The 18,396-nt window shown below is 47.1% G+C and overlaps 1 protein-coding gene across 1 annotated transcript in view; it reads right to left on the reverse strand.

The window, feature by feature from the left end:
• Window positions 1-18,055, reverse strand: part of FOXO3 (forkhead box O3) — a 119,338-nt gene extending 101,283 nt beyond the window's left edge. The window contains 2 exon segments of the mRNA XM_061207485.1: window positions 14,409-15,161; window positions 17,984-18,055. Coding sequence (XP_061063468.1) covers window positions 14,409-15,026 — 618 coding nt within the window. The 5' untranslated portion in view covers window positions 15,027-15,161; window positions 17,984-18,055.
• Between the last annotated feature and the right edge of the window lie 341 nt (window positions 18,056-18,396).

The raw sequence follows: 18,396 nt of genomic DNA on the forward strand, positions 1-18,396 counted from the left end.
ATTGAAAACCACTGATGCAGGAGAAAGGTCACAGAGAAATAATGGGTGATGGGAAAGAGAGAAGAAGAGCAGTAAGACCTCTTTAGATAATGTCTAATGACACAAAACAAGAAAGAATGGGAAAGTAGCTGGGAACGACTAGGACAAGTAAAACTGAGGCTCTTAGATTCTGAGACTATCTAAGGATCAACCCAACACTGGCGGTCTTAGGTTCAAAAATCAGAAACAGCTAGATAATCAAGGAAGTACCCTCAACTGCCAAAGACATGGCAACAGTCCAAAGGACATATCAGGAAACCTTTTTTAAAACGGTACTATTTTTTTCAGAAGAGTTAATAACTAGGAACTCGAGGCAAAGAGCTTTTAATGTCTCACAAACAAATCCTCTAAACGTTCAACTTTGAAATCATGCTCCGGAAAAACAATAAAATGTATCCTTGAGCAAAGTTAAATGTTTTTCTTTTCCAAAGGGGAGGCAAGAGGGAAGAGACTGCAGCAGTAACTCTCAGAGCCCTTGGTAATTGAACTTATCTCCCCAATAACCACACTGACAAGTGAGTTTTCAAAGTTGTAAAATCATGTGATGCAGATGATAAAACCAAGATAGAGTTATTTTCTTCTCTTCCTTCTTGACTAAGCACAGATGCATGAGGTAACAAGCCGGAAAAGATATCTGAAAGCTTTATGATCCTGTTTAAGGCAGAATGATGAACACAAAACAGACCAGTTAGAAGAATGCAGTGTTGGTGGTCAGTGGGCAGAGCAGGGAATCTCAGCGCAGGTAACGCAGACAGACGTCAGGTGAAAATTATCTTTGCTCACAACAGGACAAACACTGGGAGCCCAGAGAGAAAAACCAGATGTTATCCCACTGCGCTAACAGTTAAAACTATCCATCAATTTAAAGCCTTTGATGTGATTAGAAAACCAAGATGTGGGAAAATCTGCATCTTAAAAATGAGAATAGTAATTTTTGATAAAAACATTCACTTGTTAAGTCATTATGTTAAAATCAATTTGGAAGATGGTAGCTTTCACTAACACCTTAAGTTAGCTTTCCTAATTTGACACATGGTACTTCACTTAATTCAGTACTGACTGCCCACAAATTAACTTGAAGCATTCCCTGATTTTATGAGACTATCAGAATAAACCTCTCCCTCCTTCCAAAGAACACCTACTAAAAGATGCCTACAATCGGATGCCAGGGAATTCCCCTGGCAGTCCAACGGTTAGGACTCCACGCTTTCACTGCCGAGGGCCCGGGTTCAATCCCTGGTTGGGGAACTAAGATCCAGCAAGCCATGCAGCGCGGCCAAAATATATCGGAAGCTAAATTTCACCTTGGCAACTAACATGAAGGTTGAATGTGGTAAAGCCTAACATATGGCCCAGATGACCTAGACTTTCAGCCTGAAAAAAAAGGATCTTTCTTGGAAAGGAAGGGGACTAAACAGGACTGATTTAGATAATTCAGTTCAGCAGAGGACATGCATCTATTCAAACAGAAGGCTGTAAGCTTATCTGTATTGGACAGGGTTGTAGATAGAAGGCCTGATCGAGGTCACTAATTTCAAGAAACAGTATACTAGCTCACCTTGGAAGCTATCTATCAGGAGCTTAAGAGCCCAAGTGTGCTAAAGCAAGCATGCTCACACCCATGTCAGCTGGAAGACAACTTTAAAAGAATCAGGCCCACACATTTCCAAGGCACACTCTGGGTTTCTCAGGGTTACACAAATGATGCACCCCAAATAACTGATCATTGTTCTTTTTTTTTAATTAATTAATTTTTATTGGAGTATAGTTGCTTTACAATGTTGTGTTAGTTTCTGCTGTACAGCAAAGTGAATCAGCTGTATGTATACATGTATCCCCTCTTTTTTGGATTTCCTTCCCATTTAGGTCACCACAGAGCATTGAGTACAATTCCCTGTGCTATACAGCAGGTTCTCATTAGTTAGCTATTTTATACATAGTAGTGTATATATCTGATCATTGTTCTTTTAAAGAAATTCAGGAGACTGCTTGGACTCATAGAGTTTCAATTTTTTACTTTTTAAAAAAAATTACCTTGCTTAAAATGTAGTCTATGGGCCACTGTTTATTTACATGATAGGTATATTCATAAATGGCAAATTGATGCTGTTAATGGGACTATTCTGACAAATAGCTAGTGAATAATGGTATGTCCCTTCTCATCCTACCGCCCGGGGAAAGAAGAAGAAAAACAAAAAGTATGAAAGGTGCGATTAACAAGTCCTTGATTTGGAAATGAAGGCTGCCACAAAGCCCCAGAACAGCTATCATATAAGGTAAAAATTCTAGAAGAAATATGCAGCAAAACGGAGTTTTAAATTAGGTAGAATTTTTTTTTTAAACATCTTTATTGGAGTACAATTGCTTTACAATGGTGTGTTAGTTTCTGCTTTATAACAAAGCGAATCAGCTATACGTATACATATATCCCCATAGGTAGAATTTTTTTAAGGAATTTACCAACAAGAAGTTCTAATGGAGAGATCTAGAGAAAGTGTTTTTACTTTATGAAACCCTTACAGCATTAGAAGAAAAACTATACTCAGTTTTTAAAAAAAACATTAATGAAAATAAAAAAGAGAAAGGACAGGAAGGTGAGCAGGAGGCTTTAAACATCACTCAGACAAGCTTGTGAAATATGGAACCGAGGCAATTATCGAGATAATTTATGATAATTTATAATTTCATTTTTGAAATTAATTATTAGGACACTTTAGGGAAAAAGGCAGTTTTGAGATTTGAATTATGCGAATCAATGGCTTAACTCTCCACTTGATCTTTTTAATGTAGTACCAATTTTCAAGGAGACATCTAACAAGTTGTACTGGATATAATTTTATGCCCTGCTTCAACTTCAGGCCTATACCCAGAGTTGTGCCTTTAAAAGTCCACAGAGGCCAAGGCCGCCTTCTTCGCAGCTGCCTCTGGCCCCGTCGCCCTCCCCCACACCCTGGCTGTGTTCAGCTATCAGGCAGAGCCATTCTGCCTGCTCCACGTTTATCACGGGGTTTCAGTCTATCTTCTGGACACTCTCCAGACACTACTCACCTATCTTTACTGTGAAACTGAGAGTTCTAAAATTTTTTCCAACACACACACGGGATTAGTGTTCTGCAAGCCATATTTTATCTCAGGGGGCATGGGTGCTACATTCCTATGGCCAATTAAAAGCATCATTTTAGGTCCTACTCATACATATTTTACCTTGAAGACAAAAGCAGTAAGCTCCTTAATAAGATAAACACTTTAACCTGGCCAGCCACTTGGCATTATGCAACATTTTCTGTTTCTGTCTTAGTACCTGCCTTTAAACCCGTTAGTAACTGCATTGCAAAGGGTCGACCACCTCACAAAATATGCTTAATACCTTTAATTATGAGATCTGACACAGCAACCACACTTCCGCCAGAAACTTCTTATAAATGTTGTTTTTTTTTTTTCCCTGAAATCCGTTTTTCTTGGTGGTATTATCTCCATCCATCTACCTACTCGAAGCCTACAGAAACAGAGATATTCTGTTCTACCAAGGCAGAAACTTCTCAGAGACAAAAGCCCAACCCAAAGGATTTCCACACACCATGTATCACTCTATTAGTTCTCAATACTAATACACTATGTATCTGACCCACAGTAAACCATGGTTACACAAGGCAGTATCCAAACAGAAATGAGAATCCCCAAATCAAACTCCCCCACTAAAAGCCCAGGCACTGACTGGATTCTTAAAATTATTAGCTCATGCAAAATCAGAGGCAGGAGACTAAATCATGGGTCTCCGTCCACTCCCCCACCAACACAGAGACGCGTTAGTTACCCTGAGTCAGCCACAGTTCGGAAGATAACCATTCAAGACAGTATTCTGAAAGATTAATAATGGGATTGATGGTAATATATATAAAGAATGTGGCACACAGTAGCAACTTACAAAATGGGAGCTATTTAATTTTACTGCTGTCTCACCCCTAACGAAAAGTCCCACCCGCACTCAGGAGGCAGCAGAACATACTAGAAAAGGCAAAAGTTCAAAGAAACCTGGGTTTGAATCCCAAGCAATTTACTTAAACCTCTCTGAACCATTTTCTTGCCTTTAAATTGGGATTTATATTTAAATGCCTATCACGTAGGATCAATATTAAATGTAAAAAACCTAGCTGAGTAATTGGCACATAGTAAGTGTTCAATAAATCATAGTTACTACTGCTATTATTATTATAACTAGGCTTCAGAATATCTTGTGTCAACTCCTCTTTTTATTGTAAAAACAAAACTGTGCTTCCAGTTGACTTATAACCCTGGCTCCCTTTCCCAAAAATATCATTTTGAAATATGAGAAAAAACAGACGCAATTCTGATTCTTAAATACTTCTGAATAATTCAGCCCAAACACCTACGAGGTACCTAGAAAATACCTGAGGCTACTTGGATGAGGACAACCACTCTACGTTCTATGCTCCATCGGAATTGTTGGGTTTTGTGGACATAAATGTATACAGAGGGGACGGGAGCCTGAAGGCTCAAGTGTGTTGAGACTCTGAAAGGCCTTGAACCAAGCATAGGAGGAGCTGAGGGGACTCCAGAGGGATTCTGGATTAGCCTTACTGCCACCATGGATGGCAGTGAAACTGATGGGGCTGCATCTTCTCAAGCCTGACTGGGACAGGGAAGAGAGAATTCTTCAAAACTCACTCTCCTTTCGCTGAGGACCCAGGCTGCTCCCTGCCCTTAAAGACTGACGGTCCTAGACCAAATCGCTCAGCCAGACCTCATGGCCTTAGAGTAAACCTCAAGTCCACACTCCACAAGCACAGCCATTCCACCAGCTTCACGAAAGAGGCCAAAAAGTAGAAATTGAGTAAGCAGAGTGGGAGGGTTAGGGAGGGAGCCCAGAATACAGGCTAAGCGGGAGGGAGGGAGGGACGAGTTGCAGCAGTTCTCACTGGGAAATCAGGGGAATTCATGCCTCCCTTCTGTGCCTCAAAGCAGGATGAAGAAAGAAGAAATTTAAATTACCAGAAAGTAGGGGGGCTTCCCTGGTGGCGCAGTGGTTGAGAATCTACCTGCCAATGCAGGAGACACGGGTTCGAGCCCTGGTCTGGGAAGATCCCACATGCCGTGGAGCAACTAGGCCCATGAGCCACAACTACTGAGCCTGCGCGTCTGGAGCCTGTGCTCCACAACAAGAGAGGCCGCGATAGTGAGAGGCCCGCGCACCGCGATGAAGAGTGGCCCCCGCTTGCCACAAGCAGAGAAAGCCCTCGCACAGAAACGAAGACCCAACACAGCCAAAAATAAATAAATAAATAAATAAATTACCAGAAAGTAGCCTATCAATGATTAACATTTTAATTTTAATCTCAATAAAACCTTTTTTTTGGGGGGTGGGGGGCGGGCAAAATATGTGAAGGGGGTCAAAAGATACAAATTTCCAGTTATAAAATAAGTAAGTCCTGGGAATGTAATATACAGCATGGTGACTGTAGTTAATATTTGTATATCTGAAAGTTGCTAAGATAGTAAATCTTAAAAGTTTTCATTACAAGAAAAAAAAATGTTAACTAGACTTACGGTGATGACCATTTTGCAACACATATAAATACCAAATCATTATGTTGTACACCTGACGCTAATAATATTGTATGTCAGTTATATCTCAGTTTAAAAAAATAAAATAAAACCTTTTTATTCTTCTCTTCTATCTACAACCCTTCCTGTCCCTCTCTTCCACCCCTGTGCTCCTGTGTTTGTTTCCTAGAGCTACCATAACAAATTACCACAAACTCAGGGGCTTCAAACAACAAAAACTTACTCTCACAGTGCTGGAGGTTAGAAGTCCAAAATCAAGGCATGGGCAGCACCATGCTCCCTCTGAAGGCTCCAGGGGAGGATCCTTCCTGGCCTCTGCCTAGCTTCTGGTATCTCCCAGCAGTCTGATGCTCCCTGGCTTGTAACTGCATTGCTCCAACCTTTGCCTCAGCCTTCATGCAGCCTTCTCTGCATCTACCATGTCCTTTCCTCTCCTCTCCTCATAAGGATACAAGTCATTGGATTTAGGGCCCACACTAATCCAATATGATCTCATCTTAATTTAACGAACTACCCCCGGAAAGACCCTATTTCCAAACAAGGTTACATTCTGAGGTTCCAGGTGGACATGAATTTGGGGGGGATACTATTCAACCCAGAACAGTTGCCAAATGAAAATAAACCACCACCACCAAAATATGGGGCAAAGTGGAGGGAGATGACAAATTACAGCTTCACAGAACTACAGAACTTTAGATGATAAAAATGTCAAAGTTATCATCTCCAGTGGATCCATAACTACTAAATTTGAATTGGGAATAATGTAGCTTTTGCCTTTCTCTCACCCACAGGAAAATGAAATCTTGGAAAAATCAAAAGTCTCAATCAAAAGAGCACTAAAACACAGAACCATCCACTGACCCAGACACTTGACATACTGTGAAGTTTGGTATCAGGTATAGATGAACATTCACATATATTATCAAGAGTGGAGTAGTAAAAAGATGTAAGCCAGGGGAAGACATTTTTCAGTTAAAAACGCTTTCATTTAATTATTTGGGGATGAGAATTGGACCATGGGTCTTAGAAGACTAAAGTTTCCTTTTAAAAAAGTTACCTTGGGTTTTTAAACACTCCCTCCTCCAAATTATCCTTTTCTAACAATGACATAAGCCTACACAGAAGCACTTTAGAGTTCTTTTTTTTGTTGTTTTTAACCAAGGTATTATTTTAGCTATGTGGGGAAAAAAAACTTGAGATCAGTTTAAAGACTTGGGTACTCCCTCTGCTGGTTCTAAATTTAAAGAAAATTCTCAATGGTTTCAGGAGCCAAGTTATTAATTTCACTAGACATCCAAAACACAAGGAAAAATAGGATGTGGATTCTCCCACACATACACACGCAAAAGTCTTCGAAGAAATAAATAAGAAATTACAAAACACATACTGAAAACTGCCAAAGGCATCTGTTGGGTTTATTACGGGTTCACTCCAGAGGAAAGCTAATGCATTTGCTCATCTGCGTGTGGCAGGGGCCACTTCCGACCTTGGCTTTGCCCCACAAGCGTGCCACAGCTTTCCTTGCTCTAAGCTCACCTCTCCACTGCAGGCCAGGGGTGCATCTGGACACCCAGGCATGGTGAGCCCCCAGAAGATAACCTGGCTTCTTCACCACAGACAATTATAGAAGTAGCAAATTAGTGCAGGTACCACAGGCCACCAGAGAACTTAAGTCTACTTCACTTTGTAATGTTATCCCATAGTAGGGACTAACACACTCCAGAGAAAAAGCCGCAAGATTAAAACCACAAAAAAAGGTCCAAGTGAAAATGCACAGTCTTGGGTGAAAAAAAAAAAAAGCCCAGCTTGAAACATACTCTAATTATACATTTGTGTTTCACCGGGAAGGAGTGATACATCACAATATTCTATGGATGCTTGCTATTATACTTCTTTTTCCAACTGGGGAAACTGCAATACTGAGAAATGAAAGTTGTTCAGTCAAGAATAAAATGGTTAGATGCTGAGCCTGTCTGGGCAGTGATGCGATCAGAATTGGGATCTCCTATGATAATCACTATCTGAACCACCTATTCAGAAAACTGCTTCGGAAGAGCTGCAGACTAGCCCTGGAAAGGTCCAGCTCAGACTGCTCGCTCTCTCTTCTTCCTTCATATGTGACTTCTATTTTCCAATCCATAAATAAAAAACTTCAAGTACATCTAGGATTTATACCCCCAAATGCAGAACATTATGGACAACTTAGTTTTACACCACAGCTCTGCTCCTGTAGTGGGTAAGTATATACGTTTTAGGCTGAACAATGCCATGGTGACTCTTTCTAGACAGTCATATTGATACTGCATAAAGTGGGGTCCACACACAGAGGGAAGACTTGATTTCAACCTTCTCTTAAGGAAAAGTCATCCGAAGAGCAGGTTTCCCTCAGTTTCTGTGATGGGTAGTGACTGGCACTGATGACGTTTTCAAGGACCTCTACACTAGAACTGCAGAAATAAGACACTACAAGAAATGCCTTAGATAGCAGAGCATCATTTCATAATTACACTACATCATATCGACACCAACGCTAGGAGGTCTGGGCCACCTTCATGGCTACAAGCATCCAAAAGACTCTACACATGACGTCACCCCACTCCTGAGTCACGTCATCCCCTTTCAGTGTCACTGTCCCAGAACAAGGCTAAGCTCACGGGCTGAGGACGTAATGATCCCAAGAGCAGATCCCAGCATCAGAAATGCTTCTGTCTGTTGGACACCTGCCTTGCTTTCAAGGCTTTTACACTGTAGTTGAGAATATACAGGAGTCACAGAAAAATGGTAAAAGGAACAGACAGGAGTCAGAGTGTGGGCAGGGTAGGGTGGGGTTGAGAGAGTAGGTTTTTCCAGCAAGGTGAGCAGAGAGTGCTGATGCAGAATGCAAAAAGAGAAACACAGCTACTGTCCTGCCAGCCAGCCTAGAGGATGGGGGAGGGGAAGCAGAGGAGAGAAAATGAAGTAAGAGTTTGCAGAAATGGAGATGACTCGAACAGCTGTGAAACCACAATGGTTAGTAACAGATATTACAGAACACTTGTGCCCTGGGTTCAGTTCACACAGACACTCTCAACTCCACCCCTGCTAGCTGTGGGTCCCTGAGGTAGTCCCTCACATGCTCCTGGCCTGTTTCCTCACTTGCAAAATTAAGTAGTTAGATGATTTTTAAGACTTCGTTTAGTTCTGAATTTGAGGCAAGAAGCAATACAGATGATTCGACTACATCAAGGCTCCACATCTACTCCGAGAGGCCGGTCCTATACCACAGCCCCACGAGACAGAATTGGGGACCCCAGATTAGTCCAGGGCCACAGGCATGCTCTAATCCGGGTGGGCCTGGGAAGGCCCCAGCTTCTCCCAAACAGACCCAAACTGCAGGAGCCATGTGACAGCGGCCTTGCATCTCCAAAGCAAGCTGAAGATGATCTGCAGAGAGCTAAAAGCCAGCTCCAAGCCAGAGCTCAACTTCGACTTTGCCGTTTGCTGGTAACTTCTCTGCAGAGAGCCGAAGCACTAAGGAAAGTAGAAGTACAGAGGGGAAAAAAGGCAAAGAGAAGGGACAAGTTTAAAGAGCACAGATTTGCATGTTTATTTTCTGTCTTCCCCCAAGAGAACACGAACTCCTATGAACTGGAACCTTATCTGCCTTGTGCTACCACTACATCCCTGGGCCCGGCAGAATGCCCTGCACACTGTATGCCGTTGATACATACTTGCTGAATGAATCAAATGGCATGAAATGCAAACGGGTAAAAAGGTTTTCTCTTTCCAATCTTTTACTCACTTACTGTACGCCAGCTGTATCATCCACTGATACTAACCCACCTACATATGTGTCATCCCCAGCTCCTTCTATAGCAGCAAAAAGCCAAAGTGGTCTTCAGGGCTCCTCCACTTGTGATACAGGAAACGGTGAGGAGAAAAATGAGGAGTCAAAAATAGGAGCAAGTCTGTTCCTCACAGACAAGATGAATGAGTATGAAAACAAAATAAATTCCATATTCTCTCCAGCCCAGGGAATCTGGAATCTGATCAGCAATGGGTAATTTGGGTACCTCCCCAGAAGGCACTGGCCTAGAAAGTCTTATCTTTGCATTTTTATAAAGATCTTTGGATGAATGGTGTCTGCTAAACTTTTTGAAAACCAAGTAAATGATTTTTTAGTGGGACAAGCCTTCTTCATTAATTTTCCAAATAAAAATACCTTGCAGGTTTTAAGTAAGCATCACAATTAGAGTATTAAAAAGTTTAACTACAAGATGTTCTTCTATGGTGTCATTCTCTTAAAATAGAATCCTCCTAAAAACTCCTAAAAATAAGTCTGCATAGTTTCATTTCATTTTCGAAGAAGGAGATAAACATATCAAAACAAACAGCTTCTTTTTAAAAGAGTCTCTCTGCTACACGGGGCTCACCGATCAAAGTCTAAAAGGGCCAATTTCTTCACCTCACAGGTCGATGACACAGCTTTGAAAAAGAAGAAAAACAGTCCCCCTGGTGTACTGCTGCTGTAGAAAGAGGAAGTATGTTAGTTGAGAATCACTGACGAAGACAGTACTGCCAAAGGAAATTACAAAACAGCATTTTAGCAACAGGGGCCAAGCTGCAGACAGATTCCTCATACATGGCACGACCGTAACTGGCCCTTTACTCCAGAAGGTGACTGAGGTCAAAATTAGAGGCCAATATGGAATTATTATGAGTCTGTCATTTTGAAATTGTTAAAAATATTTTTAAACATCAAAGTTGCAGTTAAAATAACATTTTTTAAACACAGTATGTTGAAAAGGAACTGGGTGCGTTCATCTAAAAAGCTAGAACAGTGAGGACGTGAGCAAGTTTTATGTGGCGGGTCAGCCCTCATCTTTCAACCTTGGGAAGAACTGGTGAGAGGACACATTCTCACATGAAGGAAGACTCGGTCTCTTGAAGAATCACCCTCTGCAGCAGCAGCAGAAGTCCTCACACAGTATCTTACATTTATGAAACTGTAGGAACCACCACAGAAACTCATGGCTGCCTAACGTGACTGTGCCCTGACCCATGGGAACCACAGATGTGCGGACGTGTGTAGGACAATCAGTAATAAATGGGCCTTACCAGGTAAACCCTGGAGTCCTAGAGCTCTGCCTGAGACAGGAGGAAACAGACAACTCACCAGCTCAATTACAGGTGCGATGCAAGTAAGCTGAATGTGAATTAAAGGAAATGTAACCTTTTCCCCTCTTAACCACATCTGATTATTCATTTCTACTTTCATGCCCGAGGTAAGGGAACCTGCAAGATAGCCATCATCTTTCTCCCTGGCACAGTTTGGATCCGACAAACTTCAGTTAACCAAGAGCTTCCTCCTTTTGTTAAAATGCTCTCTTTTTTGCCTCCTTCGTCACTTCATAGTTCCTAAGTACCCATCCTGATAGGCACCAGACAGCTTTAAAAACACTGTGCACTCACTCAGCCTCCATCAATAATCATCCATCTTCCAATGCTGAAACAATAACCAAGATTTTTTAGATTGAGAGGCAAATATGCTTTTCAGGAAAACAACTTATACTTACATAAGACTACTCAGTATTTAATAAATAACCTGTAAAAAGGATCAATTTAAAGAGAAAAACAGTGTGAAAAAGATCTCTAGAACCACGGCTACTAACTACCTCTGTACTAACTAGCTCTGTGACCTTAGAAAAGTCATTAACTTGAAGAATCAGGTTCTTCACCTATAAAATAAGGGGGTTGAAGGAGATCTGCAAACTTCATCCTGGCTCTACATTAAAATCACCTGAGAAACTTCAAAATAAAACTAAAACAACCCCACCAACCAATGCCCACACATCAGCCCAGTTAAATCAGGTTCTCTGGGCACTGGTATTTTTTAAAAGCTCCCAGGTAATTCTAACATGCAACCAGGATTTTGAGCCACTGGTCTCAATTCTGATCTCTAAGGCCTCTTTTCTAATTCAGTCTACGATCTTAGAGTGATAATTCTGGTTACAAGATCTCATAATACAATAGCCCAAAAAACTACAAAAGAAGTAAGGCCTAGACCCTGCATATTATGCCTATGTGTACACATGACTAGGAGAGGTTAACCTGAATTCTAGACATTTTTAGAAGTTAAAAATCTTCATGCATAACTCAGAATGAAAGTAGTGTGGTTTAAATGCACATGCATGCTTCCAAAATGACTAATCATGATAGAAATCAACTCCTGAAACTCGGATGCATGGAAATGGGTCACAATTAGCTCCTGACCTCTCCCTTGTCCCTCTTCTTCCACCCCCCACTAAACCACAAGCACAAAAAAGCTTGGCTATTAGTCATAATCGGAATGTGAAACCAGCAGCCCCAGTTTCAAAGGGCATTCTCCATCATCAAAGATTTGGAAGTTCCTGCATGGCTGCATCTTTTGATAAAGGTCATCTTACAAAAACTCTTCAACTAAATTATATCCCTATAGTCTTCAAGGATTAGTTTTCGTGTGATACTCAGAAATGGAATTGGTGTAAAACTTTCAAGTAAAAATACTGATAGAATATGTGACCTGTATTAAACATATTAGGGCTGGGCAGTTTCAATTCACAGTATTTCATAAGATTTTAGTTAAAGAAAGATGAGATAACAGAGAAGGAAAAAAGAAACCATGAGACCAAAAATAGTTAAGACATAAAACCACAAAGTTTATGACTAGGTCCAAAATCTCTATTGCAAATCCTGCAAGCTACATGAAAACATAATTAATCCAGTCTCAACTCATGGCTACTTTTGGTAATACCACTTTCTCACATAAATCTTAAATTCAGATACTATAAAAAATTCAAATACTATAAACTGGTATTATCTTTAACTATAAACACAATGCAAGAAACATTATTTGTGCAGTTTAAATTACCTTCATAATCTTAAAAATAATAAGAAAGGTAAAAACCCTTCCTATGTTAACTTTTTAACTAACTTAAAGCTAACTTTTAACTAACAGATTTTCTGCACCAAATTCAAAATATGTAGGACTAAATTTCAAGTGTGAGAAATTTGGAAAATATCCCACCACCCCCCAAAATCCATCTTCTTAGATCCCAGAAATTCACCCCTTCCTAACACTGAACATTGAGATTAACCCTTACTATCCACTTGGAAACTCAATTTTTAAAGGTATCACATTAGCACTGTTTTGAAATGAAACTCTCATCTGTTTCATAAATATCTCTCATATCACACAACTCATATTCCTTTGCAAAGCAATAAAATTAAATCAAATGTAAGATTCATAATATCAGCATTTGTTCAAGGATGAGATAGATTTGTGGAATAATATCAAAACACACGTTTTGCTTTTAAAGTATCTAAACTAGCCTTCCCAATACTAGCCATAAAAAAAAAATTTTAAAGGCACTTTGCAAGATTTTTTTAAAGCAAATTAAAAGTCAATAACACTAAATTCTTTAGCTTTTTTATACACTGACTCTTCTACAGTGTTTCAATTCTCCACCTAAGGTCAAATTATTCTTATTTTACACACCCACTGGAATCCAGGAAGTACAGGGCTCCCCAAAAACAACGAAGGAAAGGACAGAAGGAGAAACCAACTACCTCTTTAATTTAAAAAAAAGGCTAACTTGTTAATATAAGCAACTGACAAACGATATGTATCTCCAACTGCACAAGGCACAGGGCTCTCTTTTACCTGGTACACATTCATATCTTAGGAGACAGGACCAGGAGGATGAGGTGCAAGAGCAAAGCAGCTGGGTATCAGCAGCCCAGCAGGGGCACAGGAGTTAATCTCTTTGGATGCCCAACTGCAGGAAGTCATTACATCATAGGCCTTTCCACACCTCTCTCCTTACCATGTGTCCAGTGCCCCAAGAGGCAGAAAAGGAGCAGTAGAGAGCCTCTCTTCAGGTTCACTTGTAATAATAGGTAGAAGCCATTACAGTCCAGCCCTGCCAGCAAACCTCCCTCCCAAAGGCTTAGGTGAAGCGCCAGGCCCCGGTCCTCCACACCTGGACCCCATGCCTCAGACAGGGCCAGAGTCCAGGCCTCAGCGGGGAAGCAGCAGGTGCGGCTATTCCCTGTCGAGGTGGCAGGGCTGGCCCGTTCCAGGTCCCAAATCATCTCAGAGGCTACTCCGAGGCAGGTTTGCTGTTGAGACATCTCTGAGGAATACAGGTGTCAACACAGGCAAGGAAAGAGAACCGGCCAGGAAAAGGTTTACAACCACTGCTTTTTGTCATGGGATCGATGTGCCTGTGGGAATTAATTAACACCCACAAGCCCGAAACTTGGACACAAGGGTTCTCATCCAGCTAGTCACAACACACCATGCTCCTGCGACCTACTGGAAACCACACATCCAACCTCACCTCCGGGCACCGACTCCCAAACACGTTCCCTCACTCCACCCGCAGCGGCCTCGCGTGCACCCACTACCGGGAAATCGACTCCAAAGTTGGCCGAGGACCTACCTCCTCTGCGATGACCCAGGAATCCGGCAAATGCACTCCTGTCCGTCTGTCCTTCCCTCGCCGGCGTCCCTCGCGCCCTCTCCTCACCTGGCCATGCCCGAGGCTTCCCCAGGAGCCTCCTCTCCCCCTCCCGCCGCCTGCGCGGCCATCACCGGGTTCCCCTCCCCCGGGGTCACACAGAACCCCCAAAGCCTCACAGCGGAGGCTCTCCCTGCCAACCCCTCTCCCCGGCGCCCGCAGGCGCGCTCCGACGAATCGAAGGCGCGTCTCGCAATGCGCAGGAGGCCCGGAGGGTCTGGCCGCCCGCCCCAGGTGGGTACGCACCTTCCAGCCGGCAGAGCTGTTGCTGTCGCCCTTATCCTTGAAGTAGGGCACGCAGCGCACCATCCACTCGTAGATCTGGGACAGAGTGAGCCGTTTGTCCGGGGAGCTCTCGATGGCGCGAGTGATCAGGTCGGCGTATGACAGGTTCCCCCAGGCGTTCCGCCGCGACGAGCATTTCCTCGGCTGCCCGGAGCCCCCAGCCGCCCCCGGCTGCGGCGGTGGCAGTGTCTGCTGAGGCTGCAGCGGCGTCTGCGTCCCCCCGCTCAGCGCGCCCACCGCGGGGGCTGGCCCGGACCCGGGATCCTGCCCTCCGGGAGCTAGCAGCCGAGCTGAGTCCTCCAGGAGCAGTCCAGAGCCCAGCGGGCCGCCCGCGCCGCCGCCGATCGCCATGGCCGAGCCGGCCCTACCGCCGCCGTCCTCGTCGTCTTCATCGTCCTCCTCCTCGGGGATCATGGAGTCAGCGGCCGCCTCCCCCGAGGGCTTGGCCGGGCTCCCCTGGAGCTCCGGCCTCTGCAGGGGCCACGTACAGGAGCGCGGCCGGCTTTGGGGCTCGAACTCCGGGTCCAGCTCCACTTCGAGCGGAGAGAGCGGGGCCGGGGAGGCCGGCGCCTCTGCCATCTTCGCCGCCCGCCCGCCCGCGGCTCGGGCTCTCGCGCTCTCCTCTCGCGCCGGGGCGGGGTGCGGCGGGGGAGGGACGGGGGCGCCGCGAAGGCTCGGGCTCCCGGGCGCCGCCGTCGCCGCTACTGCCGCCGCCTGGGGAAGCACGAGAGAAGAGAGAAGGAGAGTTGGTTATCCCGGGCTGCAGCCCAGTCCTCGGCGAGTCCTCGCCCGCCGCCGCCGCCGCCGCCGCGGCCACCGCTTCCCGATCGCACCGCGCCCGCCTCCCAGGAGCAGGCAGACCTGGAGACGTGCGTCCCGCGGACCTGGCGCAGCAGACGCGGCCCCCCTACCAGGCCGCTGGGGAGACTGGAGCGAACGGACGGACTCTCACGGGGCACTCCCCACTCCCCCGCCGCCGCCGCGGAAGCTGCAGGTCTCTCCTGGGCTAGGTGGCGGGGCAGGGAAGAAGGGGGAGGGGCGGGGAAGAAGGGGGAGGGGCGCGGGCCGCGCCTTTAAAGCGGGCAGCAGCCTGAGCTGGCGCAGCCCAGCCGCGGTCGGAGCCCGAGTCCGGGCGGGCGTGCGTTTGTTTATGTTTCGCTTCGGCCCGCTCAAGTGCTTCCCGCGGCGACGCCGCCAAAGTCTGTGGCGTCTTCGGCTCTTCTCCCAGTCCCTGGCCCTGCCGCCTCCGCGCCCCCCCTGCCACCCCCCTCCTAGCGGAGGGCCCAAGCCCGGGGAAGGCGCGGGCAGCTCCCTTCTCCCCTCTTCGCCCGCGGGCTGAGAGAGTGAACGTGGGTCCGAGAGCAAACGGGCCCTTGTCACTTCCAGAAAAAAAAGAAAGAGGGAAGAAGGGGGGCAAGCAGCTCGGCGGGTATTCGCAAAGGGTCGAGCCGAGCAGCAGCGGCCACTTTGGGGGTTTGTGTGGTTTATTTTCCCGCGGGCGTCGTGTACTCCACCCCCTTCCCTGTAAAGAGCGAGAGGAGGGGGCAAGTCGGAACGTCAATCTTCCAACAGGTCAGGAAGCACCAAGTCTCCCGAGCCGCCAGAAAACCCGGACCAGCACGTTCATCACCTCCTTGCTCCCGCTGCTGCCATCTTGACAGTTTCCCCCCCTTCACTCAAGTCCTTTAAAAACACTAGCGGGAGAGAAGAGGAGCGCGCACACCGAGTCACGCGGAGGGAAAAGGGAAGCGCCTGGCCCAGCTCAGAAGCAGATCCGGAGTCACCGGGAAGGCGGCCGACCCGCTGCACAGCTCCGGCGCCTACCTGGGTTCCTTCCCTTCAGGGACGAGGGGGGAGGACTCACAATCCCGCGCGGGGCCGGGGCAGGGCGAGGAGGGGGCGCGCAACCTCGGCCAAGAAGAGGCGCTCCGGCCGCCGCCGCAGCCCGCCTGAAGAACCGCCTGTCAGCCTGCGCGCTGCTGCCTTCCACATTCCTCCTCCTCCCTTCCACGAGCAGGGCGGCCTCGGCAGCAGCACAAAGTTATAGACACACGCAGGGTGCCTCAACCTAAGCTGACGGCGGGCGGGTCCCCGCCCAGGGGGAGGGCTGGGCGGCGGGCCCGGGTGTGCTGGTGTGCGTGTGTGTGCGCGCGTGTCTGTGCGCGCGCGCGCGCGCCTGCGCGACCCGGCCCCGCGGAGCCGCGGGCTTGGGTGTGAGACCGCGCGCCGGAGGTTGGGACTCCGCAGGCTCCAGCAGCTGTCCCCGCCGGGCTCCTCCTCTCTCCCGCGAGCCTCAACGACAACAAAGCGCGGCGCTGGCCCAGGAGAAGAGGGGGGGTCCGCAGAGCCCCCAAACCCTCCACCAGCGCAGTCGCGTGGCCTCCCTGACTCGGAGCAGGGCGCCTGGCACCGGGGGGTCCCCAGCTAGCGCGTCCCTCCGCCAGGCTCTGCGCCCGCCCTGGTGTCCGGTTCCCCATTAGAACCCGACACCAGGTAACACCCGAGATAAGATGCTGACCGCAGATGGCAAGGGTTACCTCAGCGTGAAAATACTGGCAAGGGAAGATGTTGGTGCCCTCAGGACTTCGATAAACCGATGCCCTCAGATTTGATCAGGCACCAAGAGGTTTGCACTAACCTAGGACGCTTGACCGCAATCATGTTTCACATTTCGTGAATTTCACGGCAAACGAGGGGAGAAGTGTAACTCGGGAGAAAAGCAGATTATTCCACATTCCTAAATGCAAGAACAAATTTTGAACAACTGTGAATGGGAAATAATGAGTCTGATTTTTAAATGACGGCAAAACACCTAATTGTGCATTTTTTACTTTTTAAAAGAAAGGTACTCCTTTAGGTTTAGAAAAATATCTTCACAAGTCCTTATCCTACGATCAGTACCCAAAGTCGTTCATTTGTGCACTAAGAATGCAATACATGCGACACGCACACCAAAATTCTATCCCCTTTGGTTTATAAATATCTTTCCCCGCCCCCACCCCCCAAATCCTTCCAAGTCACTAGAAATATCTTGGAGCTCAAAGCGGACTCCGCAACAAACCCGTACACAAAAAGGTCCAACCCAGCGTACCCAGGAATCCGCCCACCCGGCCGACTCCAGGCTCCGGGCTTTGCGCAGGACCCGTCACTCAAGTGACGCGCGGCCCCGCCCCTGCACCAAGCTAGTTCGACGCGTACAAACAGATGATGTCATTGTATCCACAAGCGCGTGACCCGGGATCTCTGCGCCGCGTCGCCATTCGCTGCGCCGCTTACTCGTCAAGCCGCGCCGCTTACTCGTCAAGCCACGCCGCGCGCTGACTGGCCGCGGCCACCCGTCACCAGGCCCCAGACGCCCCTCTCCGCCCCCCGCCTCCGCCCCCCAGCAAATAATAAACAATCGAGTAAAATTCGAAGGAAGGAAGGAGAGGATAGAGAGAGGGCGAACCAGAAGCCAATCCTCCGCGCACTGATGGGAGGGAGAGTGAAAAGGAGAGGGACATGAGAGGACCGGGGAGGGGAGGGAAGGAGCAGACCTGAGACGATGTGTCCAGCCTCGATGAGGTGGCATCAGGGGAGGAAAGTTGGAGAGCATTCTGCGGGGCACGCCTGGTAATACGGCGGACGCTAGGGCCCGGCAGCGGCCGGTCTCGGGGCTCCTGGGCGGTGCGCGGCCCGCCGAAGGGGCGGAGACTGGGCCGCGCTAGCGCAGCTCGGGCGGAGCCGGCAGACACGTGCGGGAGAAGGGCGGGCGCGCGCGCGGGCGCGCCTTACAGGCTCGCCCTGAGCGCGCGGCACCAGCAGTAGCGCGCGCTTGTTTACTAGCGCACGTGGGTGTTATTTTTAAACGGAATGTTGTGTTGGCAGCTCAGCCGAGTGGCGGGCGTGTGGGGCCGCCCGCGCCGGCTGGGGGACGCGGCGGGGCCCGCGCCACGGCCTCTACGAGCGA

The sequence above is a fragment of the Eubalaena glacialis genome, chromosome 12, assembly GCF_028564815.1.
Source record: "Eubalaena glacialis isolate mEubGla1 chromosome 12, mEubGla1.1.hap2.+ XY, whole genome shotgun sequence".
Classification (NCBI taxonomy): Eukaryota; Metazoa; Chordata; class Mammalia; order Artiodactyla; family Balaenidae; genus Eubalaena; species Eubalaena glacialis.